Genomic DNA, 26,632 nt, shown 5'->3' on the forward strand with positions numbered 1-26,632 from the left:
TTATCAATGGATAAAACAGATGAGGTCCCTGCCTCAGGGAGCTTACAACATAGCTGGGTAGGCGCACAAAACAGAAATCAAGCAAATGCATTTCTGAGAACAAGCTGAGGAAAGTGCTCTGAAGGAGAGCCACGAGTTCTCTGATGGAGAATAACTGTGCAATCTCAGGGTAGTTAATTCACCTCTCTGAGTCTCCTCCTCCTCCTTATGTAGAAATTAACTAGGATAACATGTGAAGTGACAAGTGCAGACACTGGCACAATTGGTGTGCAGTAAATGTGTGTTGTAGCTCTGATGGTGAAGTTTCCTTCCTGAAGATGAATGAGCAAAAGATTGATTTTCTTTCCTGTGTCTCAGAGTTTCCTTGAATTCTTTGTGTTTGTGTGTGTGTGTCTTACAGTTCCAAGGAGGGTTTCGGGTCAGTGGAGAAAGTTGTGCTGCTCACGTTTCTCTCGGCGGTGATCCTGATGGCCATCTTGGGGAACCTGCTGGTCATGGTGGCTGTGTGCAGGGACAGGCAGCTCAGGTGGGTAGCAGGAGGGGACCTCATGGGGAAACCTGGCTGGAGTTCTGGGCTCTCCCTGGGGAGCTGGGGTCTGACCACAGATGTTTCACTATAATTTGTTATTATGAAAGGAAAAAAAAATACGTGGGGACGATGTTTGGAAAATAGAGCAGGTTAAAAAAGATTACACCTAATCCCACAACTCCAACATAACCAGCAGAAGCACTGTGTTTCCATCCCTTCTTTTTCTAATTAGACTGTTTTTTTTTAATAGTTGTGATGACTATATATACAGTTGTTGAGAGCACATCTAATCTAATGTCCCTGCTTTATCACTGGTTCAGAGAAGGGGTGGCTGCCTCATGACTGACCTAGGATTTAAACCTGGGTCTTCTGCTCTTTCCACTTCCTTGCTCTCAACCCTGGCTGCAATTAGGATCACCTGAAGACCTTTATAAAATTGCTACTGTGTGGTATAAGTATGTCCCATGCAATATTTGGGACATACTTATACTAAATAGTTGTTCATTGTTTATCTGAAATTCAGATTTAGTTGAGTGTCCTGTATTTTATCTGGCAAATCTGGAGGGTGGGCAAGTGTGTTAAATCACCGAAAATCCCTGAACTAACTGATCTGGGGTGAGACCTGGGCATCAATGTTTATAAAAATCTACCAGGTGAATCTAGCATGCAGCCTGGATTGAAAGCCACCAGGCCATAGAAAAGGATAAAAGCTGCAGTCCTGCCTCATCTCCTGCCTTCCTCTCCGAGCAAGACACACGCCAATCTAGTGATGATGCAAAGAAAGTCTAAGAGTGCAGTTCTGCAAGGTGACACAAATGTGAGGCACATGGCAGTCAGTCTATGAGTGGAGAAGGGTGGAGTTGACACCGTTTGTGAAGGGGGAACCTCAGGAGGGTTCTCTGAGAATGAGCAGACCAAGGCCTGAAGGGTGGGTGAGGTGCAGCTAGGCCAATGGTAGGACGAGAGAGCAAAGCCCTCTGGAGGGGCTCCATGCACAGGGTGGGGGTGAGGGCTCAAATCAGGCTAGGGTGGCCCGAGGGGAGAGGAAGAGAGGGCTTTTGGTGCAAGGGAGGTCTGGAGAAGTCCGAAGTGACTGGACCACAAAGGGTCTTTCCAGCCTTATTACAGAGGGGAAACTGAACATTATAAAATCTATTACATATTGACTTTTCTTTCCTTTTCCTCTCTCCCTTCTTTCCTTCTTTTCTTTTCCTCCTCTTTTCTCTCTTGCTTCTTTCTCTCTAACCTCCTTCCATCATCCCTGCCCCTGCTTTCTCCTTTATACTTTTCACTCACAGGAAAATAAAAACCAATTATTTCATTGTATCTCTTGCCTTTGCGGATCTGCTGGTTTCGGTGCTGGTGATGCCCTTTGGTGCCATTGAGTTGGTTCAAGACATCTGGATTTATGGGGAGATGTTTTGCCTCGTCCGGACATCTCTAGACGTCCTGCTCACAACGGCATCAATTTTTCACCTGTGCTGCATTTCTCTGGATAGGTAAGGACAGAGCAAAGTGCATAGTGGAGCTCCGTGTTGGAGACAACGGCCTGACGGCTATGGGCCCCTCTCTTTCTTCCCTAATCCATTAGAAGAAATGAATCTCAGAGAGGTAAATCTGATTATCCACTTATTCATTCTCTCTCCAGTCTTTACAGATGGCCCCTTTGTAGTGAGGTACCCTCAAAGGCCCGGCAGACACAGAGATTAGTAAGGCCTAGAACCTGCCTGCAAGGAGTTTATGATCTAGATAGCGACAGGTACCAGCAATCAAGTTTACCATAGAGCTTTAGATTTTATACTGATGACGTGAACAAAAATCTAAGGGAGCTGAGTGGCAAAAATTAATATATCTGCCCAGTAGGCAGCAGGGGTGGTTCAGAATGATAGTGTCTATGTTTGAACATGACATTCTGAAAATGTGTCTGCATCAGAATTTTATATGTGTATTTAGATATGTGCCTGTGACTGTGGAGCCTCTTTTCTGGAAAGTTAAAGATGATTATAAAATCCCCAATAATTGTTTGTTTTTTGGACCCAAGGATAGCATTTCATTCCCCTTGCATAATTTTGTTCTTTTTCTTCGCGTTTGACTTCAGGAGGCCTAATGATTTCCATCTTTGCCTCCTTTGTTGGAGATGTATGTTTATCAATTGTGTCAGCACTTTTATTTTCCAATTCCTGCTCCTTTGTATTCTATACTAAAGGCAGAATGCAGTTGAAAAGTCAGCGGAATTACACGAACATATGCTGCCATCACTGTAGTCATATCTTAGGGGTAGTTCCCAAAAGAAAGTGTAGGGTGGAAATTACATGACATCAGAATTACCAAGGACAATCTCTCACTCTCTTGTGTAGTTCAACAGATTTTTCACCAGTCTTGGGATAGGTCACTGTTTCTTTAATCGAGGAATAGTAAAGTAGTTGACTGAAATTAGAGATTGTGATATATCTAAAATATGTGTCTTTAAACTCTAAGATCAGAGTCTCCCCAGAGAATTACTCACACTGGGAAAGGTCCTTAGGAACTGAAACCAGCTGACGGAACAGCAGATTCATCTCCTGTCCCGTGAGACGGACGGGTGCTCATTGGTTGGAATGGCAGGCGTCATGGCGTGCTCTGTTTAAATTGCATGAGTTCTCGCTCTCTCTTGCTCTGCCAAGAACATGTAGTTGAATATGCTTAAGTCCGACACGTGTATAATGAGACTGCGCTCTATAGCTAGAGATAATGCCAGTGATAAAACTGAACTCTTGGTTGGCAGCCAGACCCATAGTGTGTTAGAGTTTGAAATTGGTGTTTATTAGCTTGTTTACAACAATGTGACTTCAGCACATGAAGGACTTTCTAAGATACTCAGTATATAGTGTAGGAAAGTTCACACTGGAAAAAATCAAATGTAAGGGAGTAGAAAATATATGGAAATCTTGCAGGGTAGCCAGCATGTGATCATTGCCAAAATGAGGGGCAAGCCTGGAAGTGTTACAGGAACTTGGAGGAAGCAAAGCTGAGGAGATCAGGGCAACTTCAGGGAACCTTAAAGTCTGGGCAAAAAGCAAGGGAAAGAAAATAAGCCGGGTGGGGAGTGAAGGGTGGGGGAAAGTGTACAATCGTCTTCCTGATGTGGAGAGCTTACTCTGGGCAGCCCTGAGAGAAGGTTTCCAAGGAAGATTTGGCTTATTCCAGATTAACTACTAAGTTCTTTTGAAATTATGAAATCCTCCCTGAGTAGGCCTGAGTTGTCATGAAGCAGTATGTGTGTTGGTCATTAAGAGCCATCTGCTTTAGAACTGAAGAGGTTTGGGTTCAAATTCCAGTTCTGCCAATTTTTAGCTCTAAGAATGGCGATAAATTCCAAAGCCTTTCTGAGTCTCGGTTTGCTCGTCTCTAAATATGGGGGCAATAGCACCTATTTTATAGGATTGCACTTGAGATTAAGTTAGATAATCCACTGAAGGCATAGCATTGGCCCAGCTTGGCACAGGACTCAGTGTTAGTGGATGTTAATTTCAGTTTTTTGTAACTATCAGTGCAACTCATTGTCTTTCTTACCAAACTTGGACCTTCTTCTCAGCGAATAGCTGCTCCAGCAGCTGCAGCATCCAGAAACCAGGTAGTTATTTTTAATGTGGTCTTTCCTTATCCCCTACATTTGAATAATGGCAAATCCCATTGATTTTCTTTCCTAAACAGATGCTGGTCTATTTCTCTCCATCTCTATCATCCTAGTCCAACTAACATCTTCTCTTGGATAAGTCGCTGCAATAGCTTCCTAACTGTTCTCTTCACATCTATTTTATCGGCCTCCAATCTACTTTCCACTTACAAGATCTCACAGCCGTCTTTTAACAATGCCACTCTGATCTTATTGCTCTTTTGCTTAAAATCCTTCAATGGCTATTCATTGCATTGTGGATCAAGACCAAACTTCTTGGCCTGTAGTTTTGTGGCATCTGTTTCCTGTCTGTGTCCCCAGCCTCCCCTCCTGCACTTCAACAGCCTCATTCTCTAGGCTACAGCTGCCTTGATCTTCCCTCTCTTTTTCCAGTGCTCTGTGCTCAGTCTCCTCAGGGCCTTGGCTCTCCTTCTGTCTGGAAATCTCTTTTGCCCCCTCCTCACTTGCCTATCTTCCAGATTTTGGTTCAGTCCTCTCTTCCTTGCAGAAGCCCTCTCTGACCTGATCAAATCCATTCTTCTCCTTTGAGGACTTAGTGCAATTGTGATTAAAACCACAATTAATTTAAAAAAAATTTTTCTTAAATGTCTCTCTCTCCCCCGATGGGAGAAAATACCAGGATATGAATAAGGACAAGGTCCTCACCCTCATGGAACTGACCTTTTAATTGGGAGGTTGACAATTAACCAATAATTACATAAATACTGATTTAGGTATTTGATAAACACTATTGAACAAGTGGAGTGTTCAATACATTTGCTTTTTGAGCACTGCTGCCAATAATTCCATTTCCTTCTCTGATAGTGGACATCAAAAACTCCAATACCATAAGTAAAATGGAGTCGAATGGTTTTGTTTTCCTCTGGGAACCTGGGAAACTTGCCAATTATCTCCAGCATTCCCTGTCCCAAGAGTGATATTCTCATCAGGCTGGAAACTCCACTCTGGACATTACAGGGCCACATTTTAGCCTAGAAGAGTATTATTTTATTTATCATCCAGCTTCTGCTTTGCTGTGTCCCTCCCAGCACGACAGGTGGGCTAGGCCAGCCTGGGCCAAAGTACAGAGTGAGTGTCTCAATGAGGTGCAGTGTCATCACTTGCCCAGTGACTCCTGACAAGATGTCTTGTCCTCCTCTCTAGAGCTGTCGTGAGTCTTTGGGGGTGATTGATAGAGGGTAGTGCCTCTTGAGCAAGAATGCTCACTGTGATTCCTAATTCCACCCAGATGGCAGACCCCTGGATCAAAGCAAACTGCAGGACTCCATTAATATATCTACCGTTCTCCATCTCCATCCACTGTGCTTCCTGGTGCTTTGAGAATTGGATCCTATTATTGAGAGTTTATTGCCTCGTTAAAAATAATTTCCAAAGGATAATTAAAATACATGCATCATATAGTGTGGGTCATGGGAGGTCAAAAACTGCATTAAAGCTTTATGGTACACTTGATTATTTTAAATCTAAGGTTTCCGTAGTGAATGAAAACCAACCAAATATCTATAATAGAGTAGTGGTTTTAAAAGTGGAGTATAATGCAGCCATTTAAAACCATGAGAAATAGCTATGTGTGTTGTGCTAGAAAGATATCTCTGTTGTCTCAAGTGAAGAAAAAGCAAGTTTCAGACTTTAATGTTTAGAATAATTCCACATTTGTAAAATAAATATATAGATGTTTGTATTTGGGTGTATGTAAGTGAGTGTGAGAGAAAGAATATCAATGAGATTGCACCAAACCATTAACAATGGTTGTATGGGGTGGGGTGGGGAGTGGGGGGGGGGGGGGGCGGGTGGTGGGGGCCGGCTAGGGCATGGTCCTAGCTAGACTGGATGGTCAGTTGGATTTTGGTTTGGATTGTTCATTTGTACTAATTTCTGAAAGATTGGCCCTGAGCTAATATCTGCTGCCAATCTTCCTCTTTTTTTTTCTCTCCAAATCCCCAGTACATAGTTGCATATCCTAGTTGTAAGTCCTTCTAGTTCTTCTATGTGGGATGCTGCCACAGCATGGCTTGATGAGTGGTGTGTAGGTCCATGCCCAAGATCCAAACTGGTGAACCCTGGGCCACCAAAGCGGAGCACATGAACTTAACCACTCGGCCACCGGTCTGGCCCCTGAAATATATATTTTAAACTTCAGTTTTCTCTTTTATAGAAGTGAATGCTTCTCAAATGCAGGAGTATCCACAATAATCTTTTAGCTGAACGCGCCCCTGGGACAACACATTCCTCAATTCACTGAGAGCATCTGACTTTAGTGTTAGGACTTCCCTCTGAGGTTGCAGCAAGGTGGGGAGTGTGGAAATCGTTCTGATCAGTGTGTTCTCTCTGATTTTTCACAAAATGCCCTGGATCCTCCCTCTAAGGGAGCCCTCACCATCTCCTGTCAGTGGAGTTTTCACCCTGGGGACCCTCACATTCATCTTCATTGACCCCACCCCAGTTCACAACTTTGTGTTTGATCTATTTCAATAAGATCTTTTCTAATCATCATAGTTTTCAAAAATCAGAACCGATGATACCTGAGCATTGTAAAACAATGCTATCATTTCACAAGTAAAATATAAAAATGTCCCCAGTTCTCCCTTTCTATCTCCACAGCTGTGTACTCTGGAGTTAACAACTCTAGATAGTAGCCCCCTATGAATTCCAGTCATTTCATATGCAATAAGCAGACTTGTTCTGTGAATACATTTGGGTTTATGTTTTAAATAAGCCTTTGAAGAAGGCTTTCCCTGGATATATCCTAATGAATTGTCTGAATGTAGTGTTCTTACCAACTTGATTATCGGAGATATATTAGTAAGTTCTTTTGCAGCAGCATGTGACAGAAAATAAATTGAATGGTTCCATTAGCTGAAAAGTCTGGCTTCAGACATGGCTCTCTACAGGGTTTGAACAATGCCACCTAGTCCAGCTCTCTCCTTCTGTCTCTGTCTCCTTCTCCTCTTTGTTTCTGTCTTTCCTTCCCTTTCTCTCTGTCTGTCTCCCTCTCTGTTTCTGTATCTATTTCTCTATGTCTGTTCCCATCTTTATATCTGTCCCTCTTTGTCCCTATACTGTTTTCTTGTTGGATTCATTCTCAGGCTGGGTTCCTAAAAATAGCCACAGACAACATGAGTCTTAAAACATCCTGGACTCATGAGTGCACAGGAAGAGAAACCTAAATGCTCTTTCTCATGGAAGAAGTCTGCTTGGCTTTTCTCGAGTCAAAGACTCTTCTCTTGACCAATCATTGTGGTGTGGGGATGATGCATCTGGTTGCTGGGCAGAGGTGAGGTACTATGACTATTGGCTTTAAAGAAGGATATGACACTGGAGAATGGCAGTTCCCACTGGAAAGAGGGGTGTTGGGCAGACAAGAATGGCAGACATCAATTTCTCTTAGGCTCGCCAAGGGGCCTAAAGATATCTTTATGGAGCCTCCACAACAAGAGAGAGGTATTTCATCCCCACATTTTCTTTCTATTAGGCCAAACATTGCTAGATCCTTCCACTAGCTTCATATGCCATACTTTTCAGACTTTAAACCATTCTGATCCCCTTTGATCATGCTGTACTTTGTCCTATATTTGTCATCAAATGCAATTCCCTTAAAAAAAGCTATTTCACCTTAATGAAGATATCCTTCTCTATAGCATTTGCAAGATTTTCTCTTTGATATGTCTAACTGAATTGTCACCCTTCCTCTTGTCAGCTTGATGAAACTTTATGTGTTTTATCTGCAAAAATCCTCCAACAGTTTCTCAGTCATAGATTTTCTTTTAAAGCAGGTTTACTTATAAAACATTCAATTCTGCCTCAAAGGATGCATATTTTATCCTCTGCTGGAGATAATATGTCTACATTTCTTAATGAACTCCCTGGAGCACAACTCAATTTTGTAATGTATAAATGAAAAGTATCTGTCATTGTGAACTTGTGCCATACAGTTGCATTGGCTTCTCCAAAAGGATTGAAATACATTTCTTCAAGGAAAGCATATTATAAGTTTGCCCTTCTCACATACTCTTTGAGGACAGGTTCATGCTTTGTACATAGTAGGAATATTTGTTGAATTGAATTGCCTGCTAGAGGATATTAACTCATTTTTATATTCATTTTGTCAAATATTTATTGAACACTTACTAATTGCCAGGAGCTAAGCAGAGCACTGGAAGTACAGTGGTGAACAATCACAAAAAGCTCTGAGTCACAGAGATTTTAGTCTAGTGGAGAATACAGATAGTAAATAGGGAATTATAGTAAAATTGGTGGCTGCTGGAATAGAATAAGGAGAAGTCAAAGGAGCTGTTGGAGCAGGTGGCCTCCAGGGCAGGGAAGCTCTTCGGAGAAGTGGTACTGAAGCCGGGATTGGGGATGACGTGGATGTCAGTAGGTGAAGGCAAAGAGGGTGAGGTATGGAGGGTGGCGGTTCCAGAAAACAGCAAGTGCAAAGCTCCAGAGGTCTTTCAGTGACACACTATCAACTATAAGCTAAATTCTTAGCTTGTCTTTCAGTGCTTTTCCCAACGTGTCCTCAGTCTGTCTTTCCTATCTCACCTCGCACCCATGAGTGATCTGTTATCATTTCCTGCATCTGATGTGTTCCTTCCTAACTCCGTGTTGCTATCTGTGTCTTGATTTCCTTTTCCTGGTGAACATCCACCCTTCTTTAATACTCGGATAAGATTGGTGACCTTCTTCACTGACTGGCCAGTCTTCATTTCCAAAGATTTCTTGTTTCTTCCTCTGAGCTCCCTTAGGAACGTTAAATATAAGTATAGAGTTATAACCCATTTTACTAATTGGTCTATGTGTCTGTCTCACCCTAGACTCTCAGCTCCTTGAGAGTTAGCCTTTATCTCATCCATTCTTGTGTTCTTGCAAGTCCACAGAGGCTGCTCCATGCATGTTTAGCTAAGCATAGAATGCTCCAAGATGTGACTTGGGACTTTTCCAGCCCTGGGTATCTTCCTTCTCTCCTTTGGGGAGCCTACCCATCCTGTGGCTTCATCTTCACCTCTGATCATGTATCTTCTGCAATCTTGTCCCTCGCTGGGTTTTGGGGTCCTCTGGGCTCTGTTGAAAATAGCTGCCTGTTCAATATCTTGCCTTAAGCATAGTTCTGTTTCCTTAAACCCAATATGCTCCAAGTGGAAATTTCCATTGTAAATTAATACTCTCTTCCACTTTGTACATCAAAGTTGCATTTATTAGTCATCTTTTAGTCATTTAAATGTAATTCTTTGAGGTCATCTTTTCCTTACCTACTGTGACCAGCTGGATGCCAAATCATAGTTACATTTTCATATACATCTTTCAAATCCACCTTCTTCCTTTCTCCCCCATCCCATTTCTGGATTAATGCAGTAGCTTCTTAGTTGTTATTCCTGTATATTATCTAATGTCTCAAGTTCATCTTTAAATATGTCTTTTGTCCGTGTGTCCTCAGCTCAGAAAGCTTATAGGGCACTGCTGTTCTCCTTCCTCTTGCTAGTTAGGGCTACTTTTGTCTAGCCTCGCCCATTTACCAGCATTACCAGGGTATGGACTTCGGCAGATGTGGGTTGAAGTCCCAGTGCTACCATATCCCGACTGTATGATGTTAGGCACGTGGATTAAAGTCTCTGGGCCTCAGTTTCCTCATATTCAAAATGTGGATGATGAGAGCTGCCTTGCAGAGTTGCTATAGAAATTAGAGAAAGCATAGAATATACTTTCTAACACATAGTGGGCCTTCAAAAAATGGGTAGTGTGAGTAGTAGGAATAGTACTTGTAGCAATAGAGAAGAAAGTGGACAATTACAACACAATTAGAGAAATGCCATATCAGAGATATATACAAGGTACTGTAAAACACCAGGGCAGAGATGGGGAATCAATCCACATCTCTGACAGACAAGGGTCTCTCCCTGTGTTTTTCGGAGCCCAAGAGAACTTTCCAGAGAATGTGACCCTTCAGCTGAGTCTGGAAGGGTCAGTGGCACAGTCATGTAGTGCCTGCTGGCAACGACTGATCAATTCATACGTGTCATAAAGTGTATCTTAGTAACTTGTGTGTGTGTCCAGTAAGCCCTGCCACGATGTTTTCAGATGGCATTTTTGGCAGATTATCCTTTTTTCCTTTATTCTTTTACAACTCAGGAAGACACCTTTCTAGACATCTGATATTCCCCTGCTTGTAGGTCTTCTTATCATGAAGATACAGACGGATATTTCACAGAGAGGAACATAGTAAACATTGCACCTGCGGATGGCACATGGGATTATGATTCCCGAAAAGGCTCCATCTCATGTCCTCCAGATCTCTGACAGAAAGGAGTCTCTCCCTGTCCCTCCGCCCCTGCAGTTCTGCCTTCCTGGAACCCAGAGTTCTCCCTCCGCTCTTGGCTACATTCTCAGCACCCCCTTCCTGTCCCTGGCTCCTGTTGAATATCCCTGCTGGGATCTTCCTCACTGATCCACCAGGTGATACTGGCAGCTTGCCAAGCCCCTTGGGAGCCAGAGGGGAAGACCTTTAGTTTTTTCTTGAAGCTACTGCTGCTTTTCTCTCTTCTCCACCTCCTCAAAGGGGACCCAGAGGAACTAAATTAAAACAAAACCAGTTACTGAGAGCAGAAAGATAAGTCTCTTTTTCTAGAGCTCTGCCACAAAACATGGCTGGATCACCTCCTGGAGGGGGGACTACTCCCCAGCCAGTGAACCCCGTGGTTAGCCCAGACTGTATAGTACCTATATATTCCTGTTGGGGTTATCCATTGCCATATAACATCTACCCCAAAACTTAGTGGCTTAAACAACTGTGTATTATTATCAGAGCTCATAATTCTGTGCATCAGGAAATTGGGCATGACTGAAGTCACTTGATGGTATTCAGCTGGAGATTGGACTTTCCTGGAGGATCTAAGGCAGTTCATCACACTCAGCGTTCCTCGGTGGGGTCCTGTGGAAGGCTGGGCTCAGCTGGGCCCGTCTTCCTGTCCATGTGGTCTCAGGTCTTCTATACATGATCTCATATTGAACTTCGCACATGACAGCTCATGGCTCTGAGAAACCAAGAGCTCTCTTAAAAATTAGTCCTGGGACTGGCATACAACACTTCCAATGATCAAAGCAGTCACAAGGCAGCCCAGATCCAAGAGAAGGGGCACACTCCCCACCTCTGGATGGGAGGAGTGTTGGAGAATTTGTGGCTATCCTTAATCCATGACTACAAACTCTTACAAAAATTCAGATGTAATTAATCTCCCTTTTACACAGAAGAAAACAGAGACACAAAGACACCAGGTGATTTGTCCAAAGTCAGAAGGAAAACCCATGAAAGAACTGGGACTAGAACTTACTGATTTTCTTGTTATATATATACTGAGAGAGAGAGAAAAGATCAGAGGGGAAGGGAATAAAAGTACTAACTGCTATTTATCAAGCTTTATGTGCCAGGAATTTCATAAGTTTTAAACATATTATTTCATCAATTCTCACAGTCAATCAACGAGGTGGACATAATGATCTCCACTTTGCAGATGAGGAACCTGGAACTTGGAGAGGTTAAGTAACTGATCTAAGGCTGCAGAGCTAATAAATGGTTAAAGCAGAGAGAGTTGGTACCCCGATGTGAAGACTGCTTAAATCTCCTCTAATTCTGAGTCTAGGATTCCAGGTTGTTCTCCTTGTTCCTTCTGCCTTCCTTGTGGTTGGGAGGGCAGGAAGTGAGGAGGAAGAATTTTCCTTAATTGCAGGAGTAGCAAGGAAGAGATTATCATGGATCTTAAAATATACAACTGTCTTCTAAGAGTTGTCAAAGTAAATTGTATCCCCCGAGACATTTAAAAGCAATTTGATCACACATTTACACATGGCTGTGGTTGGGGAAGCTTGTGGCTGGTCTACCAAAGGGGATTTTAATGGAGTTTTAAGAGCAATGCTTTGAAATGTTTTGCATAAGAAGTTGCTTTGTGAATACCCTTGCTACATCCTAGTTTAATCCTGGCCATCTGGAATCTCACTTGTCATTTGAACATTCATTTAACTACTTTGTAAAAGTTTTCTAATTAAAGAAGATTCGGAATTGTCCAATGGAAGTCTAGACAGCAGACTTTGCAGATAGGTCTATTCCTGACACATAACAGAATTGCTTCTGCTAATGAACACTGTCCACCCAGCTTGTGATCCAATAACCCTTTCTCCTGAGTTTGTTGCAATCCAGCTCCTTTGGTAGAGCCTGCAGCAGTGTTCTTTGTGATGGACAATTTCCAGTTCAGAAAACTTTTGGTGACTCCTAGCATTGCATTCAAAAACCTCTAAGACAGTGGTTCTCAAAGTGTGGTCTCCAAATCAGCAGCAGCAGCATCACTTGAGAACATATCAGAAGTGCCAATTCTTAAGCCCCATTCCGGATCTACCCCCGATCTGTGTTCCAGCAAACCCTCCAGGCGATTCTGATGCGCGCCGTAGTTTGAGAACCACTGCTCTGAGACCTGCCCCTCCACCAGCCTTTTTAGGCTTGTTTCCTTCTTCTTTACAAACACTCTACGATCTAGCTAACTTGTACTCTTTTATGTTTATATGGCTATGAAGATATATATTTATGGATATGTATTTCATATATATAAAATTGCTATTTCCCGGCCTTTCTCCGTCCTGTTTATAGCACCTGGATTACACTTTCTCCTCCACCATCCTTACCCAGTGTCTAAAAGACACTTATTGGAGAAAGCTCTTCTGTATCCCTCTACTAGATATGACCTTTCACATCCCAAAAACTTGGTCCCATATTTTAGTGGAATTTATTTTAATTGGTAGTGATTAAGGGTTTATTATTTATTCAACCCATTTTGTGAGCATCCACGCTATATCTAGCATTGTACTAGGCATTGGGGATACAGTGGTGAACAAGACAAACATCTCTGGAACTTATAAATCAGTGAGGGTAGACCTTTTTCACCTCCCATCCTAGGTCGTAGCTCTTTGAGGTGGTGCAGGTGTCTTGTAATTTTGGGTGTCCCCCAGGCTGTACTAAGGTAAGGTGGGCAGGGTGGAGGGTAATGCCCTTGTCTTCTCTGGTCTGTAAAGGATGCACCAGAGTATTGTGCTCTCCCTGTGGCACCCACTCTTAAGAGGTAATGGCATACTGTGGCACATACAGAGGACATGGAGCCCCTGCTATTGGTGAAAATCACCTCCTCTAAACCAGGGTTTCTCAACCTTGGCACCGCTGACACTCTAGGTTAGATGATTCTTTGTTGTGGGGGAGCTGACGTGTACATGTAAGACATTCAGCAGCATCCCCAACCTCTACCCACTGGATGCCACCAACCTCACCCTTCCAAGTTGTGACAGGGAAAAATGTCTCCAGACATTCCAGATATCCCTTGGTGAGCAAAATCAACTCTGGCTAAACACAACTGGGAACATTTTTACTTACAGAAAGTAAGGCTTCAGAGGAACGTAAAAGCTCTCTTCAGCTGTCTGTAGGAGCACTATACAGATAAAGAATTAAAGATCGAAGTTTTAAATTGAGCCAGAAGGTGAAACTGGAAGTCACAGAAAATCCCTGTGGGAGGAAACTTTCTGTAACTTGAGGGTAGCCTGAAGTTTAGAACGTACTGCAGTGGGATTTGGTGCGTTGCTGGCCCCTAGTTCATTCTTGCAGGCTTGGGTACACTTCGTTTTAGGGGGATTTAGGGATTTCAGGATGCTGAGCATCCTTCAGGTTCTGAGATTCAGTGTTCTGTTTCTAAAGTGGCTTTTAAAGAATTAGAATAATCCCTTGGGGATTTAGGAGGGGTAGCAGAGTGAAGAGACAATGAGGAGGTTAACTGCCCGGCCCTTGAGTCAGGCTGCCTGGGCTGCATCTCAGCTTGGCTCTTACCACCTGTGGGACCCTGGGCAGATTCTGCTACTTCTGTGTGTCCATTTCCTCAACTGTGGAGTGGTGCATTTATTGTTCTTGTCTCAAAAGTAGTTGTGAGGACTCTGAGATAATACAGTAGAGCCCTTGGTAAGTAAATGAAGTGTAGCTGTTGTTATTAACTCAGCCAGTGCCCTTTGCCTGACCTCCAAAGAACTTGCAAATTTCACTAGCTACTTCTGCCTAGTGGTGGTGTACGTGTGTTTTGGGGGCAGTTCATGATAGGATAAATATTTTTTTTTATTTGAAGGGGTACTATAATCTAAATATAGGAATTAAAAAGTAACCATGAAAGGTAAAAATCAAGTTATCAGATTTCTATCTGGTCTTTGATCTTTAGACAAGTTTAGAATTTTAAGGAAGTTTCACTGGACAGTTAACACTAGAACTCAGTTTTTATTAATCATTTTGTTCAGTGGTGTTTATTTTCGCCTACTGAATTTAGATTCTTGTGCGTAGGCTTCAAGAGGATGTTTGTTTTTCTAAATTCTTTGCTAGAAAGCAAAGATTAGAAAGTTGTAAGGAAAGATAGTTGAAAGACGTGAGGCGGCTTATTTAGGGCAGCGGCCTCAAGAGGGCCAAGGCCTTGGTAAGAATCTTGAAGCCATCAAGTCAAGTGAATAATATAATCTGAGTTCCAAATAAAAACCTTACAGTGTCTACTCCATGCCACTTAAAAATCAAATTATGTTTATAGTAAGACAGAGCACCAGATGGAAGATGTGGAGGAGAGGATTTAAGTAAAACATGTACCTAGACACAATTTGGTATTTCTCTTACTCATCTTTACCTCTCATGCACAGTTCAGACAACCTAGTTAAAATAAAATAAAATTCTTTTTTTTCCCTTCACTTATTGCTAATTTTTTTTGAGGAAGATTAACCCTGAGCTAACATCTGCTGCCGATCTTCCTCTTTTTGCTGAGGAAGACTGGCCCTGAGCTAACATCCGTGCCAATCTTCCTCTACTTTATATGTGGGATGCCTGCCACAGCATGGCTTGACAAGCGGTGCTTTGGTCCACACCCGGGATCCAAACCTGCGAACCCTCAGCCGTCGAAGTGGAGTGTGGGAATTTAACCACTGTGCCACCAGGCTGGTCCTGCTAATTTTTAAAGTAGGAGATAAAGGACTTTTCCCAGGCTTGCCCAACCACCCCACATCATGCAAGAGTAACTTTCTGCAACTGTCTGTGAAAGAGGCCATGGATGTGTCCGAGCTTAGCTCCCTATGGAATGAGCTGTCCAAGCATCTTTATTTCAGGCATTCATTGTCCAGGGCACTGACCGTATATGTAAAATGTGTAAGGGATTGTAAAATGTGTGCTGCATCCACAGTATCCCCCTTGAAGTTGAATTTCAAGAGGAAACCTGTCACCACTGTTAGCTTGTCTGTAGAGGCAGCTCCTAGTAACCTAGGGTAATGCAGATTAAATCATAGAACATTTGGACAGCAGAACATGGGACGATCTTATTGTCCACAGGATATCCATCGTGCCGTGGGAATCAGGCAATCACCCTGGCCAAGCTAGACTTAGAAAGAAAGGCTTTCATTAAAATGCTCTGAGCACCGATATAACCGTATATTCTAAAGTCCTCTTCTGTGAGTTCTATTGTGTTCCCAACATAATGCTCTAAACATCCACACCCACTAATGGAGATTGAAAGAATCTCCTTAGGTAAGACATCCTGCTTCCTCAAACTTACCTTTTGTCCCGCAAGATATTTAATTCAGCCTTGTCTTTATGAACTTTTGGATTTATGTGACATTGGAGATCCAACCAAAATTCCTGAAATCCTGTCTTTACTCAAATCTGGCACCTGTTCCAAACCTCAGAAATCAGAAATTATGCAGCAAAGATAGGGCAGCATCTATTCTTCACTTATCCGTCCATTGCCTTCTTTGGGGCGGTGGATGAAGGGATGCTGTAACTTGAGCTGTGATCTGGAAGTGTGTTGAATAAAACAAAGATGTTCTTACTCAGAACAAAGTATCGTGAAGGACATGTCCAACATTCAAAACCATGTTTTTTCTCCTTTAATTTTTGAATAAGACTGGCCCTGATCTAACATCTGTGCCCATCTTCTTCTACTTTATATGTGTGACACCTGCCACAGCATGGCTTGACAATCACTGCGTAGGTCCGCACCCGGGATCCGAGATGGCAAACCTCGGGCCACCAAAGTGGAACCTGCAAACTTAACTGCTGCGCCACCAGGCCAGCCCCTCAAAACCATTTTTACTGAGGCAGGATACCTTGGTTGCAAGTAACAGAGACTGCCTTTAGCCAACTTTATTAGTTTTCTAGAGCTGTTATAACAAAGTACAACAAACTGGGTGGCTTGGAACAACAGGTAATTCATTCTCTCACAGTTCTAGAGGCTAGAAGTCTGAAATCAAGATGTCAGCAGGGCCAAGCCCCCTTTGAAACCTGTCGGGAAATGATTCTTCCTTGCCTTTTCCTAGTTTCAGGCAATTCTTGGTGTTCTTTGTCCCGTAGATGCGTCATTCCGATCATCCGTCTCCACATGGCCATCTTCTCTCTGAGTATATCTGTGTGTGTGTCCAAATTTCCCTTTCTACAAAGACAGCAGTCATATTGGGTGAGGGCCCACCCTAATGGCCTTGTTTTTAATTTTATTACCTCTGTAAAGATCCTTTTTCCAAATATGGTCATATTCCAAGGTACTGAGGGTTCAGACTTCAACATATCTTTTGGGAGAGGGAGGACACAATCCAACTCATAACAACACCTTAAGCAAAAAGGGAATTTATTGGAAAGATACAAGGTGGCTTATTTAATTAAAGGAAGAGCTAAAGAATGAGGACTTGAAGGGACTAGAGCATGGCTGCCCCAAAGATCCAAGGAGCAAGAGCTACTCCCAGCCCCACCAGGAGGCTGCTGTGGGACCTCGGCTGACTTTCCCATCTTCGCATCACTCTGCATGATGTGCAGAGTTCCAGGAGAAAGTCTGATTGGGTCACTCCCTGGCTGGAAAAGTCAGAGTCCCATCGTTTGCTTTCCTAACAACACTACAGAAACAGGAGAGAGAATTCCTAAAGGATTTGGGATGTTATTACCAAGAGAAAGGGGGAAGGATGCTAAATGTACAAAAGCAAATGTCTAATCTAGGCCCTCTAGCAGAAAACGAGGAAGGGAGCAAAATATGAACAAAAAGTATATTTTCATATACTCCAAATTCCTCATTAACTCTGTGTGAATAATAAACCCCTGATGCTTATTAATATAGCCATTCAGAAAAATTTGCCACTCTGATACAATTTGCCTTTCTTATAAGTCAAGAACATGGAGGGAATTGCAGCTAATCATGGTTGTTTCCATTACGGAGTTCTCTTTAGTTAGATTTGGCTACCATGTCAGTTTTATAGATGGAGAAAATGAGTGTCTGAGTTAGCCCCTCTCCCATTCTTTGGTCTTGTTCCTTGCACTTTGGTCCAGGTCAGGACACTCACTGTCTCTCTGGCCACAGGAAGCTGCCTGGCACAGTGTGGTCAGCTGCTCCTTGATGCCTTGGAGGGAAGGGTATAGCCTCCCCTCCCAGCCCTGAGGCACCAAGATCCCATGCTTGCAATACTGGGCTCTCCTCGTTCCACCCTCTCTCCCAATTCATCCTACCACCACCTCTTCAAAGAATATAGCTATTGTTATGTTAGTTATTCTTTGAATTAAGAAAAGAAAAGAAGAGGTGGGAAAAAGTAACAAAGAGAACTGCATAAAATGAGGAGTATTAAGGGGGTGGCTCATCATTAAATGGTATAAAATCTTAAATAGACTTAGCCTCTAGGCTGTCTTTTTGTACTTATTCTTTGACTCTTCCAAAGACAAGAAGCTGATAGACCTACTGCAGTATTTTTGCCTGTTGTCAAATTCCATAAACTGCCTGGGGATGAGAGTGGTGATCTCCAAGGATGGAATAACATGCGAGAAGCAGACTGGGACCTGGAGACTAGATCATGGAGTGCGGTAGAAGAAAGCTAGTACCATAGGCAGAACATGGACTCAAAAAAGGATGAACAGTGGTCCCATGAGGAAGATCAGACCCTGATAAATGGAGGTGAGGTGGTTTCTACCAGTGGTAGGAAATGATGGAACAGGAATATTGAAATTTTACATTCTTGGCATCAGAGAAACAATTAAATGGTCCAGCCCAGAAGTAACACATGTCACTTCTGTTCATGACTTATAGCCAGACCACTCATTTGGCCTGACTCAACCACAAGGAGGCCAGGAAGTGCATGTGCCCAGAAGGGGGAACTGGACATACTTAGCAAACAGCCATAATGAATTGCTCTTGTCAAAATGCAAACTCCAGGTCCCTCATCAACTCCAGTTCCCTCCTGATTCAGGGCATCCTTGGAATCTGCATTTTAAGTAGGCCTCCTCAGATGAGTCTGATGCAGAGGACCAGGGAAGAATCCCTGGACCACAATTTAAGGCACACTGACTTAGGGCATCACCTCAGTATAGACAGGTAATCAAGAAGACAGAGACAAATCTGAGATACAGTTTTTAGAGCTCAGATGTAGGGCCAAGGCTGGGCCACCTCAAGGTGTTATCAAAGAAGGCCACAGATGTCTGGACACTGAGGCCCGGGGGGCTGGACATGCCCAGGGTAAAATGCCCAAGCATGAAGATAGTGTTGGAACTGTGCCTGAAACAGAGCAGACCCTCAAGTGTGCATCCGGCTTCCTTGGGAGATGAAGAGGGAGGTGGGGCCGACTCCAGGCAATGATTCTCAGATGTGATCTAACGTTTCTATTTATATTAGCAGAAACTCATTGGCCAATATAACACTTTATTGTATAATTGTTGTTTTTCTTTCCTCTGTTGTTTTTTTGCTTCTCTCTTCCTTCTCCATCCCTCTTCTTCTCCCCTCTTCTCTCTCATCACTTCTTATCCCCCTCCTCCTCATTCCTTCTTTCCCATGACACCCACCCCTCTATTCTCTCTCCAGGTATTACGCCATCTGCTGCCAGCCTTTGGTCTATAGGAACAAGATGACCCCTCTGCGCATTGCATTAATGCTGGGAGGCTGCTGGGTCATCCCCATGTTTATCTCTTTTCTCCCTATAATGCAAGGCTGGAATAACATTGGCATAATTGATTTGGTGAGTACCCACGCAGACCCCACTGGTTTACTGTCTGATTAACTTTTCTTGCTTGGGGTTCTACATAAACAAGCAATATCAGGTTAGGTGGATATTCTAAGAAAGATTCTGATAGTGTCTAAGTGACAACAGCAACAACTAAAAAAAGCAGGCTAACATTTTCGAAAGCTTGCTGTATGCCAGAGAGTAGAATAAATACATATAATCCTGACAACATGCTTTTGGGAAAATTATAATTTTTCCATTCACAGATGAGAAAACTCAGGCTCAAAAAAGGTAAAGTAATATGCCCAATGTCACATAGCTAGTGAATAGCAGAACAGGTGTTCAAAGCTTAGCAGTCAGCCTCCAGAGCCTGAGGTATGCAATGTGCCGCAAGAGGCCTTCATCTCATTTCATGCTGCGAGTCTACGAGGCTTACAGTGACCCACGGAAAACCTGTGGGTGGAGGCTTCTAGAGAATGAAGAGTGCCCTGGGCCAGGAGTCAAGAGTACTGAACCCTGAGCCTAGCTCTGTCACTGACCCACTTCCTGAAGGGCTGTGTGAGGAGATCCCTTGGTCCGCAGTGGAGAATAGCATCTTCCAGTGGTGTAGGAGAACAGCCTGTGGCACGTGTGCCAGGCATTTGCCATCCCCTGTTTCGATGATCCTTAAGCGTCGTCCAGCTCTGACATACTACGTTTGTAATACCGGACTTGAAGATCAAAAGCTATGGTCTGGATTCATTAGCGGGAATATATGTTCTCTAGGAAGCTGTTAGGCAGTCACTTTAAAATTGATCTCAGGACTGTGTGGATATAGGAGGGGGAATGGAGAGGAGAGATTGAGAGCGAGCTCTGGCCCAAAGGGACCAGTTAGAGCAGCAGCTGCCCCTTCCTCTCTCCACCCCATTCCCAGCCCCTAATCTTGCCTTGTTCTTTGTCCAGGAAAGGATATCCAAACCAAGCCTGGGCCAGGATTGGCATGTGGTATGTCAGACCAAGAGTTCCTTGGGCTTCTGAAAGAAATGCTGGGGACAAAGGAGTGGAGAAGTGAAAGGGGGTCCGGACAAGGGAGACTGTATGGATGTTTTCTTGAATCCTATCCCTCTTCTTTCAAACTTTCAGTTTTATCATTCTTGGGGGAAATGAAATTCAAGTTTCCAACAGGCAGTAGGATAATAATAATAATGGCCACAAATGTGGAACATTTACTGCGTGCTGAGCCCCATGTTAATTTAATCACCATTATCTCACTCAGGCCTCACAACAGTGCTATGAAGTAAATCCCATTATCGTCCTCGGGAAATTGAGGATTAGACAAGTTAAGTTATTAGCCAAAGTCATGTTGCTAGGGAGTGGTGGGGACTATACCTAAGCCCAGGCTTCCTGGACTTCAGAGTCTATGCTCTTAATACAAAACATTTTCACTGAGTTCCACATACTAGCAACAAACAGGATTAAGAATTTTAACATGGTACCATTTGCAATAGAATTAAATATCAAATACTTAGAAATAAATCTAACTAAAGATGTGCTAGACATTTACATGAAAAATTATAAAATATTACTGAAATAAATTTTAAAAGACTTAAGTAAAGGGAAAGAATTACCATGTTTGTGAATTGAAAGACTTAACCTTGTAAAGATGTCAGTCTTCCTCAATCATTCCAACTCCAATCAAAGTCCTGGAAAATGTTTATGGGAATTGATAAGCTAACTCTAAATTTTGTGGAGGAAATGCTGAGATAGAAGAATAGCCAAACAGTCTTAGAGGAGGTGAGCCACAGCTTGAAGACTTTTACCAGCAGATACATTGTGTGCAAGCAGACGGGGAAGGGAGGAGAGGCTCACTCCACTATTGGTCGGGTAGGTAGAGTGAAGAATGATTTTGTCCCTGTTTTATTTCTACTCTTTCCTGGGGCCTTCAGCCCCTTGTGGACGGACAAGCCCTCTGAGCCTGGGATATGGTTATATTCCTTTTCTACTATCGTGGTTCTATGTGCTGTAGGCTTATAAGAAAATGAAAGCTTGGCTGATAAACCTTCTTCTTTCTTTCCTTTCCCCTTTTTGCTTATTCTTCCTTCCCTGTCCACCTCCCCTTCTTTCTATCTTCCAATCCCTCCTTTTCTGTTCTTCTTTTTCATCCCTTTTCTTTTCTTACAATTTTTCTCATTCCCTTCCTGCTTCTGCCTCTTTACTTTTTCCGTCCCTTTCTCCCTCACTTCCTCATTTCCCCTCTTCTTCCAACTCTCAGATAGAAAAAAGGAAGTTCAACCACAACTCTAACTCTACGTACTGTATCTTCATGGTCAACAAGCCCTATGCCATCACCTGCTCTGTGGTGGCCTTCTACATCCCATTTCTCCTCATGGTGCTGGCCTATTATCGCATCTATGTCACAGCTAAGGAGCATGCCCACCAGATCCAGATGTTACAACGGGCAGGAGCCCCCTTAGAGGGCAGGCCTCAGCCGGCAGACCAGCATAGCACTCATCGCATGAGAACAGAGACCAAAGCAGCCAAGACCCTGTGCATCATCATGGGTTGCTTCTGCCTCTGCTGGGCTCCATTCTTTGTCACCAATATTGTGGATCCATTCATAGACTACACTGTCCCCGGGCAGCTGTGGACCGCTTTCCTTTGGCTCGGCTACATCAATTCTGGGTTGAACCCCTTTCTCTACGCCTTCTTGAATAAGTCTTTTAGACGTGCCTTCCTCATCATCCTCTGCTGTGATGATGAACGCTACCGAAGACCTTCTATTCTGGGCCAGACTGTCCCCTGTTCAACCACAACCATTAATGGATCCACACATGTATTAAGGTGAGTACTTAGGGGCTTGAGAGAGTTTGTTCATTTGCATGACTCAGAAGAGTTAACTCTCCAGTTTTCTGTTTGCACAGGGATTATTCTTGAAACCCTGTGAATGTTTGCAAAGATTAAGGAAAATTCTACCATCTGGTCATGGAATAGTCATGGGTAAGGATTCAGGCTCTGGGGAAGGACTGACCTAGATTCAGATCCAGTCTCCATAGTTCTATGACCTTGGGCAAGTCATTTAACCATTCTGAACCTTAATTTCATTTTTTAAAAAATTGAGATCGTAATCACTATATCTCCATCCCAGGGTTTTTGTGAGGAACAAATTAGTCCCTGTACATAGAGCATGTAGTACAGAGCCTGACACCTAGTAAGCACTTAGTAAATATCATCTACTATTATTCACAAGGTAGTATTTTAGGATGGTGGTTAAAAGCATGGGCTTTAAGGTAAAATAGACTTTATTCTGACTCTCAGTGCCACTACTAACCATTTGTATAATCTCTCTTGGTTTTATTTTCCTCAACTGTAAAACAATGGTAACAATAATAATATCCATTTCATAGAGTTTTTGTGACAGAGATAATGTATTCATATAGGGCCTGAGACATAGTGAGCACTCATAATACTGCTAATACTCTTATTAATATTAGTAGGATTAGTAGTAGTAGCATCTTGCCTGATACTCTAAGATGGTCATAAAATAACATGATAGGCTGAAATAAATAGAACAATAAATGTCCAAGAGTAACGCCGTGTGCTAAGTAATGTAATGGAGATGAGGGCAATCTAGAATGGGGAGCTGGGTAGGAAAGAAGCTGATCTGGCTTCATGGAATCAGGGAAGGTCTCACAAAACAGCATTTTAAAAGAATTCGAGACTTGGAGGAGATGTCAAGGAAGCAATTCCAGGCAGAGAGAACAGCATGAGGAAGGAAATGGAATATGAAAGAGCCTGGAGAGGTCAAGTGATTTACCCAAGTCACACAGGTTGATGGAGGTGGGAATGGCTTTGGAGTTGAATGTTCAGTGACTGGTCATGATGCCTCTCTCTAAACCTGAGAATTTTCTAACTCCCCTGGGCTACAGTTTTTCTCAGCTGTGAAAAGCCATATGCGAGAGGTACATTCATCCTGTAGCAAAGATAAATTGTCAATGACATTTTTTTTCTTTGCCCTGAGATGCACAGGAATTTCTAAAGACTAATTCCTTCTTTGAGACAAACATTTAATTTTTCTGATGATGACAGTATTCAGCTGTTCTGGTGGCTGAAAATTGGGGAATTTTCATTTGCATGTGTAAGAAAAGAAGAGAAAATAGGAATTGCTATGAAATAGAAATGCTTTGCCTCAGAGGCTGCACAGAAGTATGGATTCAATTTTCTGCTACCCGTGTGGGCAGACTTGTAGCTACAGCCCAGTATGGTGTTGAGCTTCCAGCTGGTGAGAGGGCCTCAAAGGATACTCCTAGAGGCTGACATTCTCTCCTAATTATTTTGCCTTAGCAAGTGTCATAGAAAGGACCCAACCATAAAGTAAAGAGTGTGTACAAGAACTTCTGTGTAGGTGCTAGGTAGTTTTTAGCTATTTAAGCTAACAGTTGCCTGAGTACAGGCTGTCAACAACTCACAAACAGAATATGCTCCAGCAGTGCATTTGCTAAGTTTGTTTAGAACTGAGTGGCCTTTTCCCATAGAAACAGTCATTGGAAGAGTTTGAGGGTTTCTAGAGCAGCCCAAGAAATCCTATTTGACTCATACTGTACTGTTTTATCCTTGCTGCTTTTGGAAATCTGCAGTGTGATTATAAAGCAGAGATAGCAGTTTAGAGATGAGTATAATTTCTATATGTTGTTCTTCATACTTTGCATTTCTTCATGAGGTCATGAAAAATGCAGGAAATTGGTCTGAGGTATTTTTCTGTGGAGGTGAGGAAGCTTTAAGCGTGGGGGCAGCCTATAGAGAGAAGAGAAGACTTTGAAACCTGAATCCAGGGTAAGCCTCGGAAGGACAGGAATCCTACCTGTTTTTTTCACTGCTTCATACCAAATATCCAATATGTTGCCTGATCTATAGTAGGGACTTAAACTCTTGAATAAATGAACAAATCATACAATTAATTCTCCAGATCAACTGTTTTAACTGAACACAGCTGAAGAAAAATTCGTATTTTTCTTAAAAATCCCACAAATAGAACACCAACAAATTCAGATGAAGTCAAGAAGAATAAAACCAAAACAATCAAGAGTGAAATCAGCTTTTATCCCGCTAATCCTCCCCTAGCCTCAGAGTCAACAGTTAGCGCTAGTCTTTTCAATGCATTTTCAAGCATTCAGAATAATTCATTCATAGAATGAATGTATGTATGAATTGAATGTACGTATGAATACAGTGAATGTATGAATTCATGGACTTTTCTCCCTTTATTTTATATAAAGGGGGCCATTCTCTATGTACTTTTCTGCACCTTGCTTTTTATCCCTTAACAATGCATTTTAGAGATCATTCTACCTCAGAACATGTAGGTCTAACTCATTCTTTTTAACTGTTCTGTACTAAATAATCTTCTATACTAAAAATACATGTTAAACTTTACTTATTTCCCATTAGTGGATGTGTAGGTGTTTCCAGTCTTTCGCTATGACAAACTGTACTCTTTTGAATGCTCTTAAACACATTTCTTTGTGTCTATGTAGTATTTCTTTCAGGTAGCTAGCCAAGGAGAAATTGTTCTATTGACATATATGTACATTTAAAACTGTTATGTTTACCTTAAAATTGACCTCCTAGAATACTGTAGTGATTGGCACTCTCATCAGCAGGGCGTGAGGTAGCTCCCACTCCTGCCCCTCGCCAACACTGAGTGTTATACATCTGTTTTTGTTTTGCTAATTTAAAAATGCTCTTTGATTTAATTTGCATTTCCCAGATGATTTGGAAGGTTGAACCTCTTTTAAATTAATTATTGACTGATTTAAAGGTTATTGATGTATATTTATCCTTTTGTGAACTGCATCTTTGTATGTTTGGTGCTTTATGTGACAACCTTGTTGTATTTTTTTATTAATTTCTGGGTGTTCTTTATTATTTTCTGAATACTAGTTCTTTTTATATAATTTGCAAGTGCATCTCCCCATCTTCTGCATGCTTTTGAACTTTGGTTAACTTTTGTCGTATAGAAGTTTCAAATTTTGAAAGCACTATTCTTGTTTGACCTTTTACACTTGTCCCATCTTCCTTCTTGAAATGTTTTCTGCATTAAGTTTCCTGAACAGCATACTTTCTTGGTTTTCCTCCTAACTCACCAGCAACTCTTTCTTAGTATCGTTTACAGGTTCTTCCTTCTCTTTCTGGCCTCTGAATGTTGGAATTCTTCAGGGCCTGGTTCTTGATACTCTTCTCAGACCACATTCTCACTTTATGTGATTTAACCATCCATAGCTTTAAATACCATCCTCGTGCTGTTGACCTCTCTTTAATTAATGTCTCCAGATCATAGCTGTCTTCTGAGCTCCAGATCACCACATCCAATTTGCTTCCTTGACTACTCCATCTAGGTGCCTCTTAGGAATCTAAAATTTAATGCATTTAAAACAGAGTTCTTCTATATCCTGCCCCCTAACCACGAATGGCCTGAATCTTCCCTGTGTCCATAAATGGAACCATCATCTACCATGTTACTAAATCTACACTCTTTTCTGTGGCTCTGAGGAAGAATTAACGTTAGAAGACAGACTTAAAGATTTTAAAAAGAAAAACCACTTGGCTGGTATTGAAAGTATGGAGTTAAATCGAGGTAAATGTAAAATCTAGCCATGGGGCAAAATATAAATCACAGAAATGTAGGGTGACGCCTGAGCAAATTTATAGCTGCTTGTGTAAAATTTGGAATTTGATAGCTGTGGCTTCATTCTCTTCATCCAGAGCATCCATTGGCAAAGTGACAGGTCACTAGGGACCTCCTCTAGGTTATTAATCATAATGATTATGATTATGATGCCTAATGTAACTCCAGAAAAGAGTGTACAAGTTACTGTATTTAAGAACTTTGAATACATCATTGCACTTAATTTTTACAACAACCAGAGAAGTTGGTATTATAATTATTATCGTTTTAGAGATGAGGAAACCGAGGTTTAGAGAGGGGAACTTGCCTGAAGTCATACAAATAGTAAACGATGGAGCTAAAATTCAGACCTAAGTCTTTCTGACTCCAGAGTTCAGTCTTGCCCAGGCCACATAGAGTCAGAATTGGGGGTTATCATTTCTCACATTTATCTTGACTCTTTGGATAAATTTGGGGAGCCATTTATCAGTCTATCAACTCTGCCATCCTGCTCATGTTTCTCTATCTTGTCTACGAACCATGGAAGACTAGAAACTTGTTGAAATCCAGGCATTTTTCAGTTCCTTTTCTAAAAATAAAATAAGGTTAGAATAGATGGGCCTATTCTTAGTAATCTCATGTTGATTCCTATCTCTGGGTACCCAGTGACTATTCAGAGAAATAATTGGGGCTGGTCTGGTGGCATAGTGGTTAAGTTTGCATGCACTGCTTTGGCAGCCTGTGGTTTGTGGTTTTGGATCCTGGGCACAAACCTATACAC

The 26,632-nt window shown here is 42.2% G+C and overlaps 1 protein-coding gene across 18 annotated transcripts in view; it reads left to right on the forward strand.

Moving 5' to 3' along the window:
• The window catches only part of HTR4 (5-hydroxytryptamine receptor 4), a 171,225-nt gene that overhangs the window by 91,387 nt on the left and 53,206 nt on the right, over positions 1-26,632 (forward strand). For 11 of the 18 annotated variants that reach the window (XR_011424926.1, XM_070232610.1, XM_070232605.1 and 8 more), the window contains 4 exons: positions 401-526; positions 1,828-2,028; positions 19,073-19,226; positions 21,463-22,031. Coding sequence is in view for 17 of the 18 variants with exons in the window: in XM_070232610.1 (XP_070088711.1) it covers positions 401-526; positions 1,828-2,028; positions 19,073-19,226; positions 21,463-22,031 (1,050 nt within the window). In the remaining variant the exon portion in view is untranslated. Of the gene's footprint in view, positions 1-400; positions 527-1,827; positions 2,029-19,072; positions 19,227-20,153; positions 20,196-21,462; positions 22,032-26,632 lie in introns of all 18 variants that reach the window. The other 7 variants (XM_070232603.1, XM_070232604.1, XM_070232600.1 and 4 more) reach the window with 1 other exon arrangement.

This window comes from Equus caballus, chromosome 14, assembly GCF_041296265.1.
Source record: "Equus caballus isolate H_3958 breed thoroughbred chromosome 14, TB-T2T, whole genome shotgun sequence".
NCBI lineage: Eukaryota > Metazoa > Chordata > Mammalia > Perissodactyla > Equidae > Equus > Equus caballus.